The 27,345-nt window shown below is 36.6% G+C and overlaps 1 protein-coding gene across 1 annotated transcript in view; it reads right to left on the reverse strand.

The window, feature by feature from the left end:
* Positions 1–7,330: 7,330 nt before the first annotated feature.
* Positions 7,331–27,345, reverse strand: part of LOC149818706 (protein SHOU4-like) — a 43,326-nt gene continuing 23,311 nt past the window's right edge. The window contains exons 2-4 of the mRNA XM_089984589.1: positions 18,742–18,897; positions 7,914–8,122; positions 7,331–7,828 (exon numbers count right to left, since the gene is read on the reverse strand). Of these exons, the coding sequence (XP_089840715.1) occupies positions 7,636–7,828; positions 7,914–8,122; positions 18,742–18,897 (558 nt within the window). The 3' untranslated portion in view covers positions 7,331–7,635. The remainder of the gene's footprint in view (positions 7,829–7,913; positions 8,123–18,741; positions 18,898–27,345) is intronic.

Genomic DNA, 27,345 nt, shown 5'->3' on the forward strand with positions numbered 1-27,345 from the left:
AAGAAATAATTATATTTGTTCTTGTTAGGTATGAAATTTTCAAAGCAATATACACATCATAGATTCAAATCAATGAAAAACGCAGATTAAAGATGGGCCAAATAAATTGAACCCAATACAAACAAATTCTGATTATAGCCCATTGTGAAACCTAGTTCAAGGACAAAGACGCAAACCAATATGTGTGTCCAATTTACAATCCTAACCAAAATCAACCTCAACAAAAGAAAACTAGATCTTTTAGTTTCATAAAAACTCAGATCGAGAAACTGTTACCCAAAATCAGTAAGGACAGTCATGGGGTTAAAAGAATCGAACACCTTAAATATATACACATATTCACAATTTCAACGTTGTTCTTAAATCCATGTCGTTTCGATTTAAACAAGTCCCTTACCTATTAAATCCCAAGAGAAAAAGACTTGTACCTTGGTGAGCTACTGTGGATTGACCACAAAGAAAGAAGAAAGTGATGATGCTGCAGCTTTCCTCATACTCGGTACAACCCTCTCTCTTTCTCTGCGATCTCTCTTTTCTCCCCTTTCACGATTTAAACCCCCCCTCTCTCTCAAAATCGATATTGGGAGAGAGAGAGCTCTCACCAATTTTATAAAAGGCGTTAAAAGATGTCACAACTAGGCCTGGATCTCAGGATCCAAACCCAATCTATTTTAGTTTTATTTAAACATATGCTCATTAATGGCATGTTATAATTTTCACACTTTATATAATACCCTAATTACACTGTACGTGTATATAGTGAATAAAAAGAAATTGCAAACCCTAATTTTGGGTTTTCTGCAACCACCGATGCCTCTTTCCCTCTCTATTCCTCTTCCTCTTGTGATTTACGGTGGAGTACCAATTTCTAACATGGTATCAGAGCTTCAGATCCTTCCTTGAAGATCATTTCAGCCCCTCCATCCTCTTCTAAGGTATTTTTCTCTTCCTTGAAGATCGTTTCTTTCTTTCCTTCACAATCCATAATATTTGATTTCTTCTTCTCCATTTTATTTCTCTTCTCGTTGTTCTTTCTTTCTTTCATACTGCTGCATCTATTTTTTTCTTCTCCTATTTATTTACCCACGTAATATCAAAACTCATGTTTGCATGATTTCAAAGATCGAAATCACGTCAAACTCATTCTTTTCTTTCTTTCATATTGATGTCAGAACTAAATCTGACCTGAACACGATCTGTATTCTGCTTTGACTGGTTAACATCACTTTATCTTCCTCTCTACCTTGAATTTTCTCCCATTTAGAAAGAAATCACATTGAAGAAAACACATTATTTTCATATTAACGTGTTTTCTTGCCGACTGAATACTTGTTTTCCTTTAGAGCAGTTCTTCTTTACTGCATATTCTATTTTTTCTGCCTTGGGTCTGCAGACTATTATTATTATTAAAAAAAAGAGGCAACCGAGTTCTCTGAAATCCAGTTATCTGTTCTAAATTCTTAATTCTTATTTTGTTTGCTCTAAAGTGACTTCTCTTTTCAGTCTCTTAATCCTCTTCGTTTTCGCTTCCCATTGACTATGGATTCATTCTCTTCTTCGCAATCTGACCTTTCTTTCAACTTTCTCAGTCAACTTGTGTATGAGAAACTGAACAATTCCAATTTTTTAACCTGGAAGAGATAAATCATCCCATTCATAAGGAGTCAGGATCTTTCTGGACATCTAGATGACTTTGTTCCAGTTCCTCTAGAGTTCATATCATAAGAAGGCAAGAGTGAGGAGGGTGGCACTTCAATTACTTTTGTTAGAAATCCAAAGTATGTATCCTGGATGAAGCAAGACGAGGCTTTGGTTGCATACATCACTTCCACTTTGTCACAGGAGGTGCTTGTGGCAATCCCAGATGACTGCTCAGCTATGCAGTTATGACATCATCTTGTTCAGACATATTCACAAGTTTCTCAGACTAGAATATTATTTTTAAAGAAAGAGTTTCAAATGCTGAGGAAGGACTCCATGATTGTCATGGAGTACTTAAACAAAATGAAGACTATCACAAATGAGTTGGCCATCGTGGGTTGCGTGCTCAATGACAAAGATATGGTGCAGTAGACTTTGAGCGGGCTAGGACCCGATTATCACATGATGGTTACTTCATTGTTGTGTTTACCAGGCTTACCTACATTTGAAGACCTTCGTGCTAAGCTCTTACAATATGAGATGACCTTGAAGAGATTCTCCGAAAGTATTCACAACCTCATTGGAGCACACGATGGTCTTGCCACAGGAGTTACTTATGGTCAAGAATGTGGTAGGTATGAATCTCGGGAAAGGGGAGGTCAAGAGAAGCTCGTGGAATATTACCTACTCCTAGTATGCCTCCTAATCTGCAAAGGCAAAGGACGATACCTACTTACTTTCTTTACAACAAAAGGGGGCACATCAAAGCAAATTGCTGGCATAACCCGTAAAATAGAGAAAAACAATTGGAGACAAGAAAATGCACATATATATTGAAGAATACTCGAGAAGTCAAAGAGTTGTTATTATCTGCCTTTGTTGAATTGAACATCAAACAGAATGATCAAGGTACTTGATATGTTGATTCTGGTGCAGCCACTTATGTCACTGGTGATGATGGTAAGCTCCTAAACCTTGTTCCTTATGTTGGTAGAAATAGTATTGTCACTGAAGATGGGTCTCATCACCATATTTCGCATATTGGAAATTCTGTAATTCCTATGTCTAATTCTTCCATTGTTGTTTCAAATGTCATTCATGCTCCTAATATTAAGAAAAATATTGTTTCAGTCTCTAAGTTTGTCGATGATATTAATGCTTCAGTTGAGTTTACTCCTTTTTCTGTTCATGTTAAGGACCTTCTCATGAGGGAAACATTCGCTGAAGGAAAATGACAAGAGAATATGTACGTGTTCCAAGAGGATCTTTCCTCTCGTGTTTAACCTGTTGATTCCATCTTGAAGCTCGTATCATCATCTTCAGTTCCTCTTGAGAGTGTTCTTAATATTTTTGAATGTATTGAGTCGAATCTTTGGCATGGTCGTCTGGGTCATTGTAGTATTTATTTTATTGATAAGCTTGTATCAAACAGTCTTATTCCCAAGTCAAGTCTGAATTTAAGTGTCGATAATAAAAAATGTTCTAGTTGTCTTCAGTGTAAGAGTCATGTTCTTCCATTTCATTCCATTAATAAAAGAGCTTCAAGACCATTTAAAATTATATGTTCTGATGTTTGGGGTTTGGCTCCAGTTCCTTCCATGTTTGGCACTAGATATTATCTCATTTTTGTTGATAGCTATTCTCGATATACATGGATCTTCTTTATGAAAAGTAAATCTGAAACCTTCAAATTGTTTCAGAATTTTCATTCCTTTGTTCAAAATAAATTCTCTAAAAATATTACTTGTTTCCAATGTGATGGAGGGGGGTGAGTTCTCTTCAAATGGCTATTAATTTCCTCCAGACAAATGGAATAAGTAGGCAGGTGTCTTGTCCCCATACACCTCAACAAAATGGAGTTGCTGAACGGAAGCATCGCCATATTGTCGAAAGTGTAATGAGCATGATGCATGATAGTAATCTTCCAGTTATCTTTTGGGCAGAGGTCTTTCATACAACAGTCTATGTCATAAATCTATTGCCCATGAATATCTTGAAAAACAAATCACCCCATTTTTATTTGTATGGTGTGCATCCAAATTATCATGATTTGCACATTTTTGGGTGTGTATGTTATGTTCATGTTGACAGTTCAATGCGACACAAGTTTCAGGATAAGGCCTTATAGTATAGATTTGTGGGATATGCTGATGATTACAAAGAATGCAGATGCTATAATCCCATGAGCAGGCGCATCAAGATATCCAGAAATATTGTGTTTGATAAATCAAATTTTGGTCATAATATTGACACTCCTCCTGAAATTGAAATTTATCACCCTTGGTTGAACTCAGATCTCTTTTCTAGTATTGACGGCGTTTGTTCTTCATACTGTAATCAAAGAGATGAGGGAAGCATGACTACTGCTGCGCAAAGAACTCAGGAAAGTGTGATCTCTGAACCGTCATTGGCCCCCGAAAGGTATAAAGGCATTGTTTAGTCTCGACGTGAGAAGGAGATATTCTCCAGCTCTAATCACGAGCTGATTTCTCTTTCTATTTTCATTCAATCATCTGTTCATAGAAGGTCTACCAGGCCTCGACATCCTATTGATAGGTGGGTTAGTTATGAGAACTTCACAATGGATTTTCAACTTTTCTTAACCTCTTTGGGCAAGGAAGATCAACCCACCATATTTTATCAAGTAATAAATTCTAAAAAGATGGATTGAAGCTATGAACAAAGAAATGAAGGCTCTTCATAAGTGTGGCACTTGGGATATTGTTCCAGACCACATAATCGAATTATGGTTGGTTCAAAGTGGGTGTATAAGATAAAGTATAAGCCGGATGATACTATCGAGCGATACAAAGCTAGACTGGTTGCCAAAGGCTTCACATAGGAGCAAGGATAAGACTACAATGAGACCTTCAGTCCAGTAGTGAAAATAGGCACTATCCGCATCATATTATCATTGATTGTTGAGCACCAGTGGGCTCTCAGTCAACTGGATGTAAAAAATGTATTTCTCTATAGAACTCTGAAGGAGGAAGTATACATGGAGCAACCCACTGGGTATGCCAAAGAGAATTCCAAAGAATACGTGTGCAGGTTAAAGAGAGCTATATATGGTCTGAAGCAGGCATCTCCATCTTGGTTTGATAGTTTCTCCCTTGAAGTAGAAAAATATAACTTTAATTAATCTCTTCCTGACCATTCTCTTTTCATATTCAAATGTAAAGATATAGTTACCCTGTTATTGATATATGTTGATTACATTATCATTACAGGTAACTCTAATGAATATATTGAACAGATTAAAGAACTTTTGAACCATAGATTTAAGATGAAGAATCTTGGTAAACTGCGATACTTTCTTGGAATAGAAGTTGATAGGACTCCTGCAGGCATGACACTCACTCAACATAAGTATATTGTTGATGTTCTTAGCAAGGCAGGTATGACAGATTACAAGCCTCTAAGCACACCCAATGTACTTCATCAGAAACTTAGTTCCCAAGATGAAGATTTGTATGAGGACCCTACAGGATATTGCAGGGTAGTAGGAATGCTTCAGTATCTTACCTTCACTCGGTCTGACATTGCCTATTCGTTCAATTAGGTGTCTCAATTCATGCATGAATCACATATTGAACATATGAAAGTTGTTAAACGCATTCTTCGATATTTGAAGGAAACTATTGGAGATGGACTTCTATACAGAAAGAGTATGCATGGCCATCACATGCATGAACTTCTTACTTACACAGATGCAGATTGGGCAGGAGATCTAGATGAACATAAATCAATCTCAAGATATTGTGTTTTCATTGGCCTAAATCTTGTCTCCTGGAGCAGTAGAAAATAAAAGGTCATAGCCAGGTCGAGCACAGAAGCTGAATATAGATCAATGACAGTTGCTACAGCTGAAGTAACATGGATCAAACACCTCTTGACAGAAGTAGAAAAATCGATTTCTAAAAGCATTCTCTTGTGTGATAATCAAAGTACTATCAACATGTCATTCAATCCTATCTACCACAGTCGTGCCAAGCATATTGAAATTGATCAATATTTTGTAAGACAGAAAGTCGAAGAGAAGAAAATTGAACCTGATCAAGTTGCCGACTTGTTTACAAAAGGACTTATCAAGGACAAATTTTGGATGTTAAAAGGCAAGTTGTTCATGGCTCAAAACCATGTACAACTTGAGGGAGGGTGAAAAGATGTCACGACTGGGCCTAGATCTCAGCATCCAGACCTAATATGTTTTAGTTTTATTTAAACACATGCTCATTAATGGCATATTGTAATTTTCATACTTTATGTAATACCTTAATTACACTGTACGTGTATATAGTGAATGAAAAAAAAATGCATATCCTAATTTTTGGGTTTTTTGCAACCATCGACGCCTCTCTCCCTCTCTATTCCTCTTCCTCTTCCTCTTGTGATTTACGGTGAAGTACCAATTTCTAACAAGGAGGACTCTTCTAAAGGGGATGTTCCTATCAAATTTGGAAAGCCTTTTATTTTCTTATGAAAATAAAAGCCATTTTCTAAACAAACTCCTAATTATATATATATATATATATATAATCTATTATTATTATTATTTATTTTTAAAAGCTTAATTATCCATACACATGGATCACGAGTCCTGGCCAGCAAGCCCAGGATCCATATTGAGATCCAATTAACGTCAACCACTAATTACATATTATTTTATTACAAATAGTGAAAATATATTTATTTAATAAAAATTATATTTATTGAACTTATAATCTAGCAAAATTTTACGAGATATTACACTTTTGGATGTATTCAACATGGTTAAAATAGTAGGAATGAACCACTGGATCATACTTTTTCGATGTAAAAATACATTTTTTTTTTAGGATTAAAATTTTGTTACATTGTGTGCCATTAAGTTTTCAACACCCAAAAAATCTCACATTCATGTTGCAAAGACACGATCCAAAGGTTATTTTCTACAAAACCAAACATATAGATCACATCTAGAGGATAAGATGTGCAAAAAAAAATACTATTTCTTACTTGGGGTTCTTTACCCATTAGGGTAGTTAACATTACTATATATATTGGGGAATGAAAACCTCCCCAACGAAACCCCTCCCCCAATGAATTTTTTTTTGGTGTTTTTCTCAAAATTCTGAACATACAGATGTGTTCAGCATGAATAAATTTTGGATAGAAAAAATGATACTTGGAGCCTTAAAAATTTATAAAAATTGTACGCCATTGATTTTAAAACTTATAAAAACCTATACATGCATAATGCTCTAAGAACTGATTTCTATAAAAACAAGCATATATATCACATGTATGGTGAGATTTTTGAAAAAACACTAAAAATCCAATAAAACGTCTATTGGAGAGGTTTTCATCTCTCTCTCTCTCTCTCTATATATATATATATATATATATATATATATATATATAGTCACTAGAATATGAGAACTAGAAATATGGGTATTTTCAACACTTTTTTTTTGCAAATCCAACCATGTAGATGTGCTTGGCATTGTGAATTTGCTAAGAATCAACTTTTGGATAGTATATTTTCGATGAAAAAATGTGATTTTTGAATGCTTGAATATTTATAAAGATTATTAGCTATTGATTTTAAAGCCTTAAAAAAATATTGTTTATGTGGTTCAAGAACAGGTTCTTATAAAACCAAGCATGCAGATCACACCTGTACGGTTAGATTCAAGAGAACAAAAAATTCATGAAAAGTGTGGTTCACACATTAGTTCTCATTCCAGTTTTCATATATATATTCACTAGCACCTAAATATATCTCCAAAAGCCCCTCATAGTTATGTGAATCGTTTACTGGAACAAAAACTTTTAGATACAACTACACAGGGAAAGCAAGAAATTACAGTGATAACTCGGGCAGAGCACGTAGCCAGCTTTTTTGGTAGATTTATACATAACCAACACTTTGATACCTTTGTGTTCCACCTCAATTTACTTAATATTGAGATGGACACGAAACAGGGATCATGCTTTTGCAGATGAAGATATTTACACAGCTACCACATCAGCACTCAAGTTCTCATCACATGTCAAGACAAGTCCCTGAATACTGGTGGAAAGAAGACAGCTCCTCCATTGGCAACCTGTGGAGACTGGCTCCGTAGATGGAATAATCATTAGCACGTTATCATGGCGTCGAACAATACCCATTACGCTTACAGTGCTCCCTTCTTTAATATACCTGCCATCATCGACAACAGGATTACTGAGAACTCTTGTAAAGTTTAGAAAGTGAGCTGCCAATTATCAAATGATTGCTACTTTACCCCTCTTCAAGTCGCATAATTCGGTCATCAGCTGAAAGTTTTCGTTCTGCAAGCCAGCGTAGAAAACTAGGAGACAATTCCCTGTTTTTCTTTGTGATATCAACTGTCATAGGTTTAACAAATGAAGAAACTTTTGCACCATATCCAGCTTTTACTAGTGCTCTCAGTCCAGACTGGAAGTCTGATATGTAGAAATCAGCCACGTACCGCTGCAGTATGAAAAAAGTTGTTCAACAAACATTTGTACTAAACTAAGAAACAAAAATGGAATCTTCTGGATGAGGCATTAGGAAAAAGGTGACCAAGCTAAAGGTGATCAAGTGTCCATATCATGTTCTCAAATACAAAAATCACATGGTTAAATTCCACCTGCTTGGCCATCAGTAAAGAAAAGAACACACAGAGATGAACATGACCACTTTTATTGTCTAGGATGAGATGACTATAGGAACTTGCAAGGGATTGGATATACTGTGCATTGGACTGCAATATTCATGACTCGGCTTATACAGTGAATGTACTAATCTAGCTACCATATTGAACCCCAATAAAATTTTAATTTACAATAAACAAAGGCTAACAAAAAGAAGAAAAAGAGAAGGAGCGTACATAGAAAAGGTTTTTGAGTGAATGTGGCACCGATAGAACAAGCATGCCTTTGATCGCCTGTGTGATCATCAGCACGCGCTAAATCTGCACAAAAATACCCTTTAGCAGCAGTCGTGACCACTGCCAAAAATGTTTTTTTTGCACTAGATTGACACGCTGAGCATGTCCGATTCTCGTTTGACGAGGTGGGTATCCACTATTACGACCATCTCTACAACAACAAACAACAACAACTACGCCTTCATCCCAAAACAATTGGGGTCGGCGATATGAACCAAAAAAGAAAATCATTATGGGTCTTTCACATGAATTCTTCTCCTTCAATCATTTCTATCCAATGCCATGTCCTCGGTGAGGTTCAAAGCATTCATATCCTTTCCTATCATCTCCATCCAAGTCTTCTTAGGCCTACCCCGACCTCTTTTAACTAATATTTTTCCCAATTAGCATCATTAGGCCTTCGCCGAATATGTCCAAACCACCGTAAACGATTCTCTCTCATCTTATTTTCAATGGATGCAACGCCTACCTTCTTACGTATCTCCTCGTTTCGAATCTTATCTTTTATTGTATTTTCACACATCCATCTAAGCATACGCATCTCAACTACACTCATTTTTTGAATATGGTGTCTCTTGGCAGCCCAACATTCTGTACCATATAGTAAAGCAGGCTTAATTGTCGTCCTATAAAACTTTTCCTTCAACCGCAATGACATTCTACGATCGCACAACACTCCAGTTGCACTTTTCCATTTCATCCACCCAACCTTTATCCTATGATTTACATCTCCATACTTCCCAAATATTTGAAAGAGTCATCCACCGGTATTTCTTGCTCACCAAGCTCTCTCTCATATATATATATATATATAGGTGGTAGATGCTAGCCACTTTTTTAGCTAACCATCGTGCTAGCTAGGCTTTCGAAGGTTTTACCCCATGTATTAATTAAATCTGACCATAAAAATGTGTACAACAAGGTCAATTTACTAGAAAACAAGACTTGGATCATGTTTTTCAATGAAAAACATGATTTTTTAAGCAAAACTTGCATATCGGAATTTGATGATCCAAGAGTCTATTCCTATAAAAGCATGTAGAACGCATCTGTACGGTCAGATTTAAAAAAAAACAAGGAAAACCCTTTTGAAAGCCTGATTAGCACAGCGGTTAGCTAGAAAAGTGGTTAGCAGCTGCCACCTACTCCCATATACTAGAAATCATAGTTGTAGGTTGCATCTTCTCAATCATACCATATAGATGTACTTAACACAGTTTATTTGATAGGAATCATGTTTTGGATCATGTTTTTTGGACATAAAAATAAAAATTTTAAGCCATGAAATTTTGGTTGATTTTTTAATATATTAAAAAACCTACATCTATGCCATAATCACATGATCCAAAACTTGTTTTACACTAAATATTTATTGTAGATCATATCTATGGTGTCTGATCAACAAAAAAACTCAAAAAATTTGAAAATTTAAAGCTTCTATAAGGTCGGAGTAGGTGCTCCGGGAGCACCCTATCATTACTAATAAATAAATAAATAATATATATATATATAGTAATGCGCTGATTCTTCCCACTTTCTCGTTCTTCCCCATTCTGCCCCCCCTCAAAATCACATATTTTTGGTATTTTTCTCACATCTAACACCAGGTTTGGTTTAGTGGGAACCGGCTTTTGGATCACCGGAATCTGACCTGTATAAAGGTTTTTCCGGTGATCCAAAATCAATGGCTATGAAGGTTTCAGTTTTTCTCAGCTCATAAAAATATATTTTTTCGTCAAAAAAACATGATCCAAGAGTCAATTCCCACTAAATCGAGCATGCTAAACACATCTAACGGTTCAGATCTATCATAAAACACTTCAAAACTATGGGGCAGAATGGGGCCTAATATGTTCAGTTCTCATATATAATATATATATACCACCATAGCTTATGGTGATACACGCTTGATTTACATAAATCTAAGCTCCAAATGCAAAATCTAACCATTGGATCATGCTTAGCATATTCTATTTATTATTTTCAAGTATTAAAGTTGACCCTAATATGATGCTTTATAGCATTTTTAAACCACCTTTATTTTCATGCATTGTGAGCCTTATATCTAAACTCCAAATGATTATATCTAAGCAGTTTTAAACCACCCTTATATCTAATGTGGTACTTACCACCATAGTTTACGGTGATACACACTTGATTTACATGAATCTAAGCTCCAAATGATGCTTAGCATATTCTATTTATTATTTTCATGTGTTAAAGTTACTCAAATATGATGCTTTATAGCATTTTTAAACCACCCTTATTTTCATGCATTGTGAGCTATTGATTTTCACCATCCAAAAAATGTAATCCTATGGCGTATTCAACGTGATGAAACCTTCTAATATACTAAATAAATCATGTTAAATATATGTGTACGGTTAGATTTACCGTTTGGTAGCTAGATATCACTATGCAAATAAGAGTGTGTACCACCCTAAGGTATCATGGTACAAAACAACCATATTTTCTCTCTCTCTCTCTCTCTCTTTATATATATATATATATATATATATATATATGAACCGCTAGAATATGAGAACTACCATCGACACTTTTTTGCAAATAGGATCATGCAAATGTGTTCGACATGGTGAATTTGCCAGGAATAGACTGTTGGATCATATATCTTCAATGAAAAAATATGATTTTTTGATACTTGAATATTATGAAAATCTGAGCCATGGATTTTCAAGCCTTAAAAAATCCTGCTTACACATCATAATCAAATTAGTCAAGAGCTAAACCCTATAAAACCAAACATGTAGAACACATCCGTATGGTCAGATTTAAGAGAAAAGAAACAAAAACCCATGAAATTTGCAGTTCACATGGTAATCTCATATTTGCAGTTATCATAGACGTTTGGCTCACATATATATAGAGAGAGTGTACCTCCTAAACCATTCTAAATAGCTTGAAAGGGACAAAGTTTCGGTTGTTTGATTAATCCGAACTCATAGACGTATTCTCTATATAGCTTAATTTGTAGAAAACATGTACTAGAAGAGGCAATTTTCTGTTTAAATGCATATTTAGAGCGATCGAAAATCGGTGGCTCATATTGCGTCAAAACTTAGCAAAACAAAAATTAAGGTTTTTCATCGAATCGATTTGATCCAAAGCATGGTTTCTAGTAAATAAGCGATCATGAACACATCTACAGGTTTAGATTAAGAAACAAACCCATGCAACTATGTTTTTCAGAAGCATTTAGGATGATTTAGGACATAAACTGTAGAGGAGCTTCTCATCACTCTCTCTCTATATATATATATATCTTCGTTCAAGGTAATTTCTCGGTGAGGATTTTTCTTAAAGATATTTTCAAAAGGTGGAAAATCTCAGAAACTTAAATTTTTGAAAAAATATAAACAAAACAAGAAATAGGTTTTCTATTATTTTTCTTACAAAAATATAAAGAAACAAAAAAAATAGAAAAACTAACTTTATATATTAAGATTTTTTAAAATTTTTGCAAAAAGATCATGATATATAAAGTAAGATCTTTTCATTTTAGCAATATTTTCAAAATATTACGAGATTTTCATAGTTTCAAAACATCGCCATTATTGGTGACTATGATATATATATATATATAGAGAGAGAGAGATAAGAACTAGATTAAGGTTACCGGAAGCGCAATAGGACCTGGGGAAGCACGTTTCGAAAGAGCGAAAATGTGAAGCTTCTGAAACATGCTGGGAAGCTCCAAAAAATTGGGAAGCTCGCTTCTTCTTTTTTCTTGTTTTTTTTTTTTTTCGTTTCTCCCTCACTTCCAGTTCGCTTCTCTTTTCGCTTCCGAGACGATTCCTGGTTCATTTCTAAGTTGTCCCGTGTTTCCCGCTTCCTAAAATTTTGGAAGTGCCTAGCTTTCCGCTCCCGCTTCCCCGACTGACAACTCTAAACTAGATTATGAATTAGGCATTTCCACTTTTTTTTTCAAATGACCCTGCAAATGTGTTTAGCATAGTCAATTGAGTAGGAGTTGACTGTTGATCATGCTTTTTAGACAAAATGATGATTTTTGGATGCTTTAATATTTACAAAAATCTTAAGCCATCTATTTTCAAGCCGTAAAACCTGCTTATGCATCGCGAACGGATGATTCAAGGGCCATTCCCTTCACATCCATACAGTCAGATTTAAGGAAAAAAAAACATGAACATCTCAGTTCACACTCTAGTTATATATATATATATATATATATATATATATATATATATATATATATATATATATATATATATATATATGGGAACTAGAGTGTGAACTAGAATTTTCATGGATTTTTTATTTTTTTTCTTAAATCTGACCATACAGATGTGATCAACATGCTTGGTTCCAAAGGGACCAACTCTTGAATCATCCGATTGTGAATCATAAGCATGATTTTTTAAAGCTTGAAAATATGTCTCAGAATTTTCCTAAATGTTGAAGTACCCAAAAATCAATTTTTTTGTCAAAAGAGAATGATCCAAAAGTCAATCTCTATCAAAAGAACCATGCTGAATACATCTGCAGAGTCGGATATTTAAAAAAAACCCATAAGAAACAAAGCATATAGATCACATCAGTAAGGTCAGATTTAGGGAGAAAAAAAACCATGAAAATCTCTGTTCACACTCCAGTTTTCATATTTTCAGTGGCGCTATATATATACATATATCAAAGATATTTTCAAAATATTGTGATATTATTGTTGTATTTTTAGCAAACAATATTATAAGTAAATATCGTTATATTTTGAAAATATTTCCAATTTGATAATATTAGGATATTATCAACTATTGTTATTGTTATTTTTCTACATCTTAGATGTATTTTTATTCTTTATTTTTTATTTTTTTACTTATTTCTTTTATTATATATGTATTGTATTATCTAAGCATGATATTTTCTTACTTATTTTTGTTATTTTTATATATTTTTAATTTTTTAAGCCCCAAGAGTTTTTTGAGATTTATCACCAAACCTATAATATCGCGAGAAATAGCCTTGCCGAGATATAGCCGATGCTGATATTTGTGACTATGATATAGTGATATTATCGCGATGATATCATGATATTTTCAAAATATCATGATATTTTGTCTTTAATATCATTTTACAAGTTTACAACTATATTATCATGCTATATTTTCAAAATATCGCCTATATTTGTGACTATGACATATATATATATATATATATATTGTGTGTGTGTGTTATGGGATAACATTTGGTAATGGTGTTGTTACGTACAAACGCCTTCAGATCTCTATGGCACAAGTTGTTTTGATCCAATATGACCTCATGGATGGATTCAACATGTTCAAAATAGTAGGAACCAGCTTTTGGATCATGTTTTTTCGATGAAAATACATGATTTTTTGACTCGGGAAAGTATTGCACATTGTAGGTCATTGAGTTTTGAAGCCTTATAAAATCCTACATGTGTCAGAATTGGACGATCTAAGAGCCAATTCCCACTAACCTAAACATGCAGATCACATTTATAAGCTATGCCACAGGTGTGGGTGCGGTTACGAGTGCAACGCTGAGGCACTTTAAAAAAAACTTGGATATGGCGATGCTGCACTTTAAAAAAACTTGGGTGTAGGGGTGCAAGAGGGTATATATAATATACATATACATATATATATATATATAGAGAGAGAGAGAGAGAGAACTGGACATATTAGGTCCCATTTCTCGTTCTGCCCCATAGTTTTGAAGTGTTTTATGATAGATCTGAACTAGTAGATGTGTTTAGCATGCTCGATTTAGTAGGAATCAACTCTTGGATCACATTTTTTTGACGAAAAAACATGTTTTTATGAGTCGGGAAAAACTGGTACCTTCATAGCCATTGATTTTGGATCACCGGAAGAACCTGTATACAGGTCAGGTTCTGGTGATCCAAAAGCCGGTTCCCACTAAACAAAACCTATAGATCACATCTATGGTGTTAGATGTGAGAAAAAAAATGCCAAAAATGATGCTTTTTGAGGGAGTAGAATGAGAAGGTGGGTAGAAAGAGCACATTACTCTCTCTCTCTCTCTCTCTCTCTCTCTCTCTCTATATATATATATATATATATATATATATATATATATATATATATATATATACACACACACACACACACACATACACACTTTCAAAAGACTCAAAACGGACTCAAATTGATTCAAACCTGGGATTGCTTTGACCCAAGTTTGAATCAGGCTGAGTCAAGGCAGGCCCAGGTCTGAATCTTACAAGTCAAACTCAAAATGGACCCAGATTTAAACCTGGGTTTGCTTTGACCCAGGTCTGAATCAGGCTGAGTCAAGGCAGACCCAAGTCTAATTCAGACTAGGTTCTGCTTTGATGCAAGACAGAGTTTAATTGGGTCAGAATAGGTCCAGAATTCAGATTTGGGTTACTTTGAAAGTCTGGATCAGACTTGGGTCTAAACAGCCCAAGAAAATCAAACCTGGATCAAGTCTAAGTCTGACCCAGTTAACACCTAGCTTCTTGCTTGCGCCAGGTGTTGTAAAACTTAAAAAAAAAAAAAGGGAAAAGAGGAGTGAAAAAGGAGAAAAGGAGAGAGTCTCGGCGTCACAACAGAGGAAAAAGAAGAGGCGATGGAGAGTGAGGCGGCGGAAAAGGAGGAGAAGCATGAGGGAGCTGAATAGAAGGAATAAAAGGAGAGAGAGGTACTTTGTGGCCATCGTCGCCATCGGAAAAACAGGAGTCGGGGAGGGTCGCTGCTGTCGGAAGAGGAAGAGGAGAGGAGGGGGAGAGAGAGCCGTGTCCTAACCCCCCCCCCCTCTCTCTTATTTTTTTTTTAATGGTTCAAAATGGACTCGGTCAGAATTGATCGAGTGCATTTTGGATAAATATAACCCTGGGTACGGTCAACCGCACCGGGTGTCACACAGCACCCTGTTAGGTGAGTCCCTATGACATAGTCTGTAAGGTTACTTTCATGAAAAACAATAAAAAAATAAAAAATAAAAATCATTTCTAGGTAATGGTGATATGATCAAATGTAATCCCCATATACATCCTACAATTTATTGTACCTACAATCGGGTTGGAATCTCAGACATGAGTTGTTTTGTCTCAATCTAACCTCGTAGATGTGTTCAACATACTCTATCTAGTAGGAATTGACCCTTGGTCATGTTTTTATGAGATGATAAAAATTGATGTATTTATAGCCATTGATTTTTGGATCACTGGAAAAACATGTATACTGGTTGGATTCTGGCATTACAAAAGCTGGTTCCCACTAAAAAAGCATGTAGATCAAGTCTATGGTGTTAGATGTGAGAAAAACAACTGAAAAAAAAACATTGCTTCCTAAGTCAATTGTAAATACAATCAATTGTAACATACATAACCCTATACACACACACATGGTCTTGTGGCCGAGAACTGGTAGGTGCATATTCCTTTTTTATTGTTCCGAACACTCTAGGATGACTTAGGCTCACATTTAACCTATTAATGACTCCTGTTTAACTGAAAGCATTTTGAAAAAATTGGCTTGTTTACAAACTGGTGAGTCATCAATGATATTTAGTGAAGAAAGTTCCAATGACGTTTGAAAACCCAAGAGTATATCTTACATGGTAAAAGTTCTCTCTCTCTCTCTCTCTATCTATCTATATATATATATTCTCTCCCTATATATATAGAGAGAGAGAAAGAGAGAAGGTTGTAACTGCTAACCGCCCAGCTAACCGGGTTTTTTCCATGTTTTCCTTAAATCTGACCATACAGATGTGTTCAACATGATAAATTTATTAGGGAATGACACTCTGATCATGTTTTTCGATAAAAAAAATGAATTTTTAAGCCTCAAATATTTATAAAAATCTTAGACAGTCGATTTTTAAACCTTATAAAAACCTGCCTGTGTATCAACAAGAGTCAATTCCTATAAAATCAAACATGTAGAACACTTTTGTACAGTCAGATTTAAGGAAAACATGAAAAAAAAAACGTTCAAAATCCCGGTTAGCTAGAAAAGTGGTCAGCAGATGCCATATATATATATATATATATATATATACACACACACACACACACACACACAGTGTTGTTAAAAACTCGCTTAGAGACGTAAAAAGCACACCTCAAAGCGAGGCACATCTCATATGCCTCGATGTGCACCTATAAAGCACAATAAGTTATGAGGCGCTCACCTCATGTGCCTTGAGGCGTGCCCCACACATGAGGCACACGCCTCATATTTAAGGTGGTCAAATGGGGTCAAAGGCCCCATTTGACCCCATTTAACCTGTTTTATGTCATTTAAAAAATAAAAAAGAAACATTAAAACCCGTGAAAGGGAGAAGGGGTCTAGGGCAACGTTAAACCCTTCTACCCTCCACCTCCCTTCTACCAGCGAGGATTGTCCGGTGAGGCTTTTCCGATGACCGACGATACTCTCTCTCCACCTTCTCTTTCATTTTTTCCTTCTTTCAGTTTTTTCCTTCTTCTTTTGTGCCCTCTATTCATCCTCCTTTCTTTATTCCATTGTTGTTCTTCTTTTTCCCCATCTCCTTTCTTTATTTCTTCTTCTATTTCTTTTCCACCTTTCTTCTTCTTCTTTTTTCTTTTCTTTTCGTTTTTAATCTTTCATTCTTCTTTTTCTTCTTCTATGTTCTTTTTTTCTATGTTTCTTCTTTTTCTTCTTCTTTGTTCCTTCTTTTTCAGTTTTTTCTTATTCTTTCAGTTTTTTCCTTCTTTTGTGCCCTCTATTCTCCTTCTATTCTTTATTTCATTCTTCTTGTTCTTCTATTTTTTTCCATCTTTTCCTTCTTTCTTTCTTCTTCTTTTGTTTTTTCCTCTTTCTTTTTCATTTTCTTTTTTCTTTTCTTTTCATTTTTAATCTTTTCTTCTTTTTCTTCTTCTTTGTTCCTGTCATGTATCTTTCTTCTTCCTTTTTTTTCTGTCATTATGTTCGATGAATGTCATGCATATATGTGTATGTGTGCTTTATGATGTGTGTGTAGGTGAACATGCGGTGTGTGTGCTCTGTTTGTATGCATTGTTTATGGCACATTGATGTTGGATTTTATAGATGGGAAAACATTCCCCTGACAATATGCAGGATTTAATATGATTTCATCTGAATCAGGATGTACTTCCCTGATATAGTTTACATATTGCAATAGTTTGCTTCTTCTTCAATTTGTGTAAAGAAAAGTCAATTATGATTTAGTATAGATTCTTCACTTTATCCAATAATTCTTTAATAGTCAATAAATGATGCATCTTTGTTTTTGTTTATTTATTTGGTTGATTTTTCAATATTTTTTGTGAAGCTTACGTTTCATGAGTGGGTCTTATGCCTTGCTACACCTCAACGCTATTCACAACATTGTATATATATATATATATATATATATATATATATATATATATATATATATATATATATATATTCAGGATTACATGAAAATTTTATTTTTTATTTTTGTAGAAGATCAGGATGATATTGAAACATGCATGGGTTAGAAATCGAACATATCTGTACTGTGGAAGAGTACCATTCTACTGCTACACGTGATGTCATACTCCATGCTACATCTCATAATCAATTAACTCATCACAATGTTCTTTCAAATCTTGTCCAGACCGTGTTGCTGAGGCAAAAACTAGACCTTGCCTCCTATTTGTGGATGTTGACATGATACTTAAATGATTTTTTTAATTACTCATGACACAAGTGTTTATATGCTCCTTGAGAACTAAAAAAAAAGCATCCTTTGCGGCTCTCTGGAAAATCTTGAGATAATGCTGGCAACAATTACTAAAGGCATAGTATAATTCTGATCTAATTAAAGTAGGAAAAAAAGGAAGGGAAATATCTTAGGAAGATCAACATGCCCCGAGAATATAGACAAGAATAAAAGCTAAAAACCAAACACATAACATAACATGCATTAGAATAATAAAAGATAGTTTGAGGCAGGTCAAGTTTCAAAGAATCTGCCAAAGGAATTTTAGTACAAAAAAGTACATTCCATATTAACAAGTGGATTAAGTGAGAATCACAAAAAAGTCTTAAATTTATATATCTATAGTACATATTCGGAAGCTAGACAGAAAAAACTAAACAGAGCAAAACAAGCTGAACTTTTAGTTGAAGACGTAAATATTGCAGCTACTGACCTCTAAATGTCTCAATCCCCATGAAAAACAATGATGACTATCATTTGCTGGCTTTGTGCCCCATCCTCGGTATTCATACAATCCTGTGGATACATAGATGCACCTTGGAACCCTTTGATATGAGGATTCAAGTGGAATACTGCCACAAGTGACAACCTACAACAACATGAATAAAACAAAAGATGACATCTAAACATGCAAAATGTTTAAACTAATACATGTTTTCTACTAAATACAGCATAGAGATCACATCTATGGATTTAGATTAAGCAAAAAATACATGAAAGTATGTTTTTTAAAGGGATGTGGGAGATATATGGTCCGGAGGATACCTCTCTCTCTCTCTACTATATATATATAAGTCAAATACCTTTTCCAAAAAAGTAACTTTATGAAGCTATTGAAGTTATTTTTTTTACCTCAAAAAGTAACCTTGCATTTTTTAAAATATCATTATTTTAATAGTGTTTTAGTCATTTTCATAAGGTTGAATCCATTTAATGTTAAACATAACTAATTTAATGTTAGATTAACCCTATATATATAAACAAACAAAACCCAGTTTGACATAGTTAAGTCTTACTTGGCTTTGCCGATTACCGAGTCCATTCACCGTGTTAACCCAGTAAATGGATGAGCCAAGCGAGTAAATGAGTTGACTCGTCGGGTTTTAAAACATCGGCCCTTGCTCTCCATGATATATAATCAAGGAAGTATACTTGATACTTTAATGAAACATGTTCTCTAATTGTATTAACAAAAAAAATGGATTTTGGAACCATATTCTTGGAGCCTATTTTAAGATGGACCCAATACTTCTTTGGATGGACATGATATGAGCCCAATATGTGTTCCATGTAAACTTCTTTTAAAACCCCATGAAAAAAATGCATTCTTAGGTAGGTCATAAAGAGGCCAATCAAATGGTAATGCTATCGCGATGATTGGGCTGACTGTCTCCTAATATTCTAAACATGTTGTTGTATGGTCCTTTACAACCTAAGTCATAGGGACTCGGCAAAGCAGGTGCCGCACCCGCATCGACGCGACGCGGGTGCGCGTGTGGCACCCGGTGCGGTCAACGCACCCAAGGTCGTTTTCGTCCAATTTTCGAACGTAAAAAAAAATTTGTTGCCCGATCAAAAGGGGTTGCAAAAGAGGATTAGGGCAATTTTTTTGCCCTAATCCTTTCCTCTCCTCTCCCGCGCAGCTCCGCTCTCTCGCTCACCTCCTCTCCTCCCGACGTCTCGCAGGGGAGCCCGACGCCACCTCCTCCTTTCCCTCGTCGCAGGTACCCTCTCGCTCTCTTGTTGGGTCGGTAGGGGAGGGGTCGAGCCCCCCACTCCCTCTCGCTCTCTTGTTGGGTCGGCAGGGGAGGGGTCGAGCCCCTTTGCTCCCTCTCGCTCTCTTGTTGGGTCGGTAGGGGAGTAGTTGAGCCCCCTTGCTCCCTCTCGCTCTCTTGTTGGGTCGGCAAGGGAGAGGCTGAGCCCCCCCTGCTCCCTCTCGCTCTCTTGTTGGGTCGGCAGGGGAGGGGCCGAACCCCCCTCCCTGCTCCCTCTGATTTCAAGGGAGGGGCTGAGCCCCTCCCTATTTTCGGCAGGGGAGGTGTCGAGCCCCCCTCCCTGCTGTAAAACTTCGTGAGGGATCTGTTCAGCCTACACAGGAAACATAAAGCAGAGAAAAGGGAGAGAGAGGAAGATACACAATGGCTGGGGCAGCTAATATTTTTCACACCACCGAGCCCTAATCTCTTATCATTAAATAGCCTTTACAAAGATGGAGATTAAAATATTACACCATAACACTTATATTACATAAGTGCCATTAATGAGAAAAACGACAGCTGCATAATTAAAAGAATAGACATATGTATGGATCTGGATCCAGATCCATGTGCATGCTCTATTTTAACACCCTCCCTCAAGTTGTACATGATTTTGGAGCATGTACAACTTGCTCTTCAATAGCCAAAATTGATGTGCTGTTAACCCTTTGGTAAACAAGTCTGCCACTTGATCTTTGTTGAATATAGGTGGTTTTAAGTTAAGTCCTTTTATATTAGAGGCTATTTGAAATTCTGTTTTTATATTGGGCTTAGATGTAATTATTCCTTTTAGCCTCTCTCTATTTAACAATAGAGAGAAGTCCTAATTAGAGTTAACGAGTTCTAATTTGTGCAGCCGTCCCTCTCTCTCTCTCTCCCTTTCTCTCCTCTCTCTCTTTCTCTCTCTCTCTCTTTCTCTCTCCTCCTAGGGTTCGGTGCATCTCATCTATTCTTGAACATGGTATCAAAGCCAACGATCTCAGGAACGTGATAGATCGTGATCAATCTGCAATCGATCTACACCAACAAAAAATTATATTGGAACCAGGTGTGTATTAATTTTTTTTTTTCGTGAGATCTGATGACAGATCTGGTCCAGATCTGTTATCAGATCTAAGGAGCATCGTGGGATCGTGGGAGTGTGTCTTCGGCAGCCGTACCCCCTTTCTCTTGTATTCCACCTGCCGTGATTTCTGGGTTTGGCAGCTGATAACATATTTCTTTCCGTGTGGCTATTTGTGATCGAGATGTGTTGCGGTTGTGATTTGTTTATCGTGTCCCTGTCGTGATTTTTTTTTTAAATAAGCTTCCTGTTTTTAGCTGTCGTGATTTCCAGCATATGTCAATATGGTTTCAGCCACTGCTGTCGTGATTTTTTAAATAAATGAGCTTCTTGTTTTTAGCTGTCGTGATTTCCAGCATATGCCAATATGTTTTAGCAACTACTGTCGTGATTTCAGCATCTGTCGTGATACCGTGATTCCTGCTGGGTGTATTTTCATGCTGTCGTGATGTTTTTTTTTGCTGTGAAAGACGCATATTAGTTTTGGTATCAGACATGCTGTCTTGAAAATTTTTTTCCTCATGCTGTCGTGATTAGTTTCAACAGAAGTTCTGTCGTAGAAACAACAAGCTTGTTTCTTTGCTGTGTTGGAAAATATCATGCTTATGTGAAATTTTTTTATTATTGTCGAGGGATTCTGTGTTGAGTATAGATGTTGGTCGTCGGTTCTGGCTGATGCGTGATCGTCACATACGCTATCGTATGTGTTGCTTGAAGCCTGTCAAGATTTTATCTCTGTTGTGGCTGCTGGGTTTATAAAACCTGCTATTCAAGTAGGTAAATTTGATTTGTTTTGGCTGAAATAGAATTAAATATTCAGTATGGGTGAAACTTCGAAATGTGATTCCAAAATTGAACATAATGGAGAGTATAAGGCTTTTGCCAATCCATTCTCGTACGGCTCTTCTGTAAGATTGAATGAAACTAACTATGCCAGGTGGTCCAGAACGTTTACGATGTCGGTGTCTGGACATCGTAGAAAACATATTTTGTTGGAAGATGAACCCAATGAAAAGGTGGGAAAATACGTTACTTGGGATGAAGATAATGACATTGTTATGTCATGGATCATGAATAGTATCGAAACCCATATTGCAGATGGTTTAATTTACTATAATACAGCCAAATAGATGTGGGACAATCTTCGTGATACGTATTCACAAGAGACTAATGTGAGTCGTATCTTGCAAGTCGAACAGGAGATATATAATTTACAGCAGGGAGATCAGACCTTGGCCCAGTACTATGTATCAGTAAAAGCTGCGTTTGAAAGGCTCAATGCTCACATGCCTCTCTATTGTTCGAAGCAGAAGGATCATCAAGAACAAACTATGGTTGTTCGGTTTCTTACAGGCTTATCTTCAGAATTCTCTGTTGCAAAAGTCCAAATGCTGACTGGATCAGATGTTCCTACTCTTGCTGATGCATACAATCGTCTGAGTAGACTTGCGGTTTCTCTTCCACAATCTCAGTCTGTGACTTAGTCATCTGCTCTAGTTGTCTCATCTGGTTATGGGCGTGGAAATCTTCAGAATATCAAAGGACGAGGTATTGGAGGCAGAGGAAAGCTTCAATGTACATTCTGTGGAAAATCTGGACATTTAGAAGATCGTTGCTGGGATAAGTATGGCCGACCAACCTCTTCTTCATCAAAGTCATATGCTCCTAAAGCAAATGTTACTACTCACGAGGCAACAAAGGTACAAGAAAATATCTCCGCAAGTGACAGTAGTATCACTCTCAGTCGTGCTGAATATGATGAGCTGATAGCTCTTCGTCCTTTGAGTTCCACCACTCATGTAGCTGGTGTTACCTATTCAACCGGAAATCATCTTCATCCGACTAACAGTAAGTGGATTATTGACTCTGGTGCATCCAGACATTTATGTGGGATTTTCAGATATAAAGGATATTAATGCTCATCGAGGAGTCTCATTAGCCGATGGGAGTTCCTCCCCGGTTGTTGGTCAGGGAAATATTTCTATATCCTCCTCATTACAGTTGAAAAATGTTCTTCATGCTCCAAACTTTCCTTAAAGTTTACTCTTTGTTAGTTGCCTTATAAGAGAACAAATCTGTAGAGTAATATTTGATCCGATGGGTTGTCATTTTCAGGATTTGCTGACGGAGAAGAAGATTGGTGGAGGCTATAAAGAAAATAGAGTTTACTACCTACATCATCCAATGGGTAATGTTCATGCTGCAGTGGAACACTCATTCAGTCTGGTTCAGTGGCATCGTCGTCTTGGTCATGCTTCATTGTCAAAGCTTCGTTCGGTCTTTCCTCAAATTCCTTCCACCACATCATTTCAGTGTGAAGTATGTCAGTTGGGAAAACATCATCGAAGTTCGTTCCCGTCAAGTCAGAGTCAGTCTAGTAATAAAGTTTTTGAACTTCTTGTCCTAGTAAGATTCCTACTAGGACTCAGTGTCGTTACTATCTTGTTATTGTTGATGATTTCTCTAAGTTGTCATGGGTGTTTTTAATAAAAGAACGATCTGAAGTTCCAAGTATTATCAAATCCTTAATTCTTGAAATAAAAACTCAGTTTGAATCTATTGTCAAGATTGTTCGCACTGATAATGCTCTCGAGTTTAAATAAAAAAGTCTGTTACAATTTTACCAAGATAATGGCATCCAACCCCAAACTTCTTGTGCCTATTCATCTCAACAAAATGAGGTGACTGAGCGAAAACATCAGCACCTGCTTGATGTTGCCAGGACCATTATGATTCAGTCCAATGTTCCTGCGTTATACTGGGGTGATGTGATTACCACTGCTTGTTATCTGATCAACCGCATGCCTTCGTCTTCTATGGGTGATCTAATTCCATTACATATCCTAAAACCCAATACCCCACTCTTCTCCTTCTCGCCCAAAATATTTGGATGTGTTTGTTTTGTACACAAATTTGGCCCTGACCGTGATAAATTAGCTGCTCAAGCTACAAAATGCATATTTATAGGTTATCCCAAAAACCAAAAGGGATATCGATGTTATGATCCTATTTCTCGCCGAGAGTATGTCAGTGCGGATGTATCTTTCTTGAAATCCACTCCATATTACTCTAGTACCAGTTCCCCGCTGCAGGATGATCCAGCTGAGTCTTTTCCATTACCTATACCCCCTTTTCCTTTGGAATTCGTGCCCTCATTACCGAACCAAACTTCATCCTCTTCCAGATTTCATAATCCTCCATTGGTATATGTGCGTAGAGCTCCACCTCCACAAGTACCTTCATCTTCTTCTTCCCCTAAGGTAAGTTCTACTACCAATAGTGATCTTCATGATGATGATAACAGGCCTATTGCTCTACGAAAGGGGACACGACAATGTACCTTATATCTCATATCTCATTTTGTCTCCGATGCCAGAATTGGAAATCAGATGAAGTCTTTTATTTCAGCCTTATCTGCTGAAACTATTCCTCTGAATTATCAATAGGCAAAGCTTGATCATCGCTGAAAGCTGGCTATGCAAGAAGAAATTGATGCTTTAGTATCTCAGCATACATGGGATCTAGTTGATTCCCCAGCAGATGCTGACGCTGACATTGTTGGATGTAAATGGGTATATACAATAAAGTACAAATCTAATGGCTCTATTAAAAGGTACAAGGCCAGATTAGTAGCAAAAGGGTATACTCAGACATATGGTATTGATTTCTTTGAAACCTTTTCTCCTGTTGCACGGATGGGTATCATTCGTCTTGTTCTCTCAGTAGTTGTTCAGCATGGTTGGAGCTTGTACCAATTAGATGTGAAAAATGCATTTCTATATGGGGATCTATCTGAGACCGTTTACATGCAACAACCTCCAGGATTCAAGGTTGAAAGGGAGTGTCAGAAGGTGTGTAGATTGAGAAAGGCGATTTATGGCTTGAAACAAAGTCCTCGTGCATGGTTTCAAAAGTTGTTTGAAGTGATGTCACGCTTTGGCTTTAATAGGTCAGCAGCAGATCATACACTATTTATAAAGAAAACTAGCTCTGGCATAGTTGTTATGGTGGTATATGTGGATGACATCATTCTTACAGGAGATGATGTGAAAGCTATTGAAGCCACAATGGCTCATCTTCAAAAACACTTTGTTACAAAAGACCTTGGTTCACTCAGATATTTTCTGGGTATAGAAGTTGCCAGGAGCCGTGAAGGGATGGTTTTGTCTCAACGGAAGTATGTTCTTGACTTATTAAAGGAAACAGGAATGTTGGGAGCTAAACCAGCAAATATTCCCATGAACCATAAAGTTCAGTTGTTTGAAGATGGGTCAAAACCGGTTGATAGCAAAAGCTATCACTCCCTAGTAGGGAAGCTACTGTATGTAACTGTGACCAGGCCGGATATTGCTTTAGCAGTAAGCAAAGTTAGCCAGTTTATAGACAAACCAACTGAGGTACACTGAAATGCAGCTATTATGATTCTCAGATATCTAAAATCTTCTCCTGAAAAGGGGTTATTGTTCAGGAAAGGTGGAACTCTGAAGATAGTGGCCTATTCTGTGCTGACTATGCAGGATCTGTAGTGGATAGAAAATCTACCACAGGATTCTGTGTGTTTTTGGGAGACAACTTGATTTCTTGGAGAAGTAAGAAACAAAATGTGGTTTCTAGGTCGAGTGCAGAATCAGAATATAGGGCTATGGCCCAAACAACTGCAGAATTGATGTGGGTTCGTACTGTTCTTCATGATCTTCAGGTGAAGGTTTCTTCTCCCATGACCATGATGTGCGATAACAAAGCTGCAACATATATTGCGAACAATCCTCTATTTCATGAGAGAACAAAGCACATTGAGGTTGATTGCCACTATGTAAAAGATATGGTTCAAGCTGGTCATATCACTACCAAATATCTAAAGTCGGAAGACCAAGTTGTAGATATGTTTACAAAACCTCTTGCTAGACCAAATTTCTCAAAATGTTGTGACAAGCTAAGCATGATTGATATCTATGCTCCAGCTTGAGGGGGGAGTGTTGAATATAGGTGGTTTTAAGTTAAGTCCTTTTATATTAGAGGCTATTTGAAATTTTGTTTTTATATTGGGCTTAGATGTAATTATTCCTTTTAGCCTCTCTCTATTTAACAATAGAGAGAAGCCCTAATTAGAGTTAACGAGTTCTAATTTGTGCAGTCGTCCCTCTCCCTCTCCCTCTCTCTCTCCCTCTCTCTCTCTCTCTCTCTCCTCCTAGGGTTCGGTGCATCTCATCTATTCTTGAACAATCTTCTGTTCGAACATGATGTAGTTCTATCTCTTTCATCTCGACTTTCTGCCGTATAAAATGTTGATCAATCTCAATGTGCTTCATTTTGCTATGTTGAATAGGATTACACGCAATGTTTATGGCGCTTTGATTGTCGCATAGAAGAGATGATCGAATAATTGTCTCCCCAAGATCACTCAATAAATGTCTAATCCATGTAACTTCTACCGTGTCTGCAACCATCGACCTATATTCAGCCTCTGTACTTGATCGTGCCACTGCCTTTTGTTTTCTACTGCTCCAAGACACTAAATTGTGTCCAATATATACACAATATCCAGAGACAGATCGTCTCTCATCTGGATCCCCTGCCCAATCTGCGTCTGTACAAGTGATGAGTTCATGTCCTTTATGTAGGTTATCATTCTTGCGGTAAACAAGTATGTCTCCTATAGTTCCTTTTAAATAGCGTAGAATGCGCTTCACAGCTTCCATATGACCTTCCGTTGGAGCATGCATAAATTGGGATACCTGATTGACAGCATAAACGATATCAGGTCTGGTAAAAGTCAAATACTACAACATCCCTATAAGGCTTCTATACGTTGTAGAGTTGATACAAAGATGACCATCTTTAGAACTTAGCCTTTGATGTAATACACTCAGAGTGTAGACTGGTTTGCAATTTGTCATCCCGGCTCTTTCCAGGAGATCAAGAGTGTATTTCTGTTGCATGAGTGTCAATGTGTCCTTTTGTCTGTCAACCTCCACACCAAGAAAGTACCTCAACTCCCCTAAATCTTTCATCTTGAAAGTTTTCATCAAAAAACGCTTCACATCTTGCACATGATTATCTGAACTCCCAGTGATTACAATGTCATCAACATATATAAGAAGTGTAATGATATCCGTCTTCTGGTAAATAAAGAGCGAGTGGTCCAGAGAGCATCTTCTAAAACCATATCCTTTAATTTGCATGGAGAAACTTTCAAACCAAGAACGAGACGCCTGTT

Source organism: Nuphar pumila, chromosome 13 (assembly GCF_984573655.1).
Source record: "Nuphar pumila chromosome 13, dmNupPumi1.hap1.1, whole genome shotgun sequence".
NCBI lineage: Eukaryota > Viridiplantae > Streptophyta > Magnoliopsida > Nymphaeales > Nymphaeaceae > Nuphar > Nuphar pumila.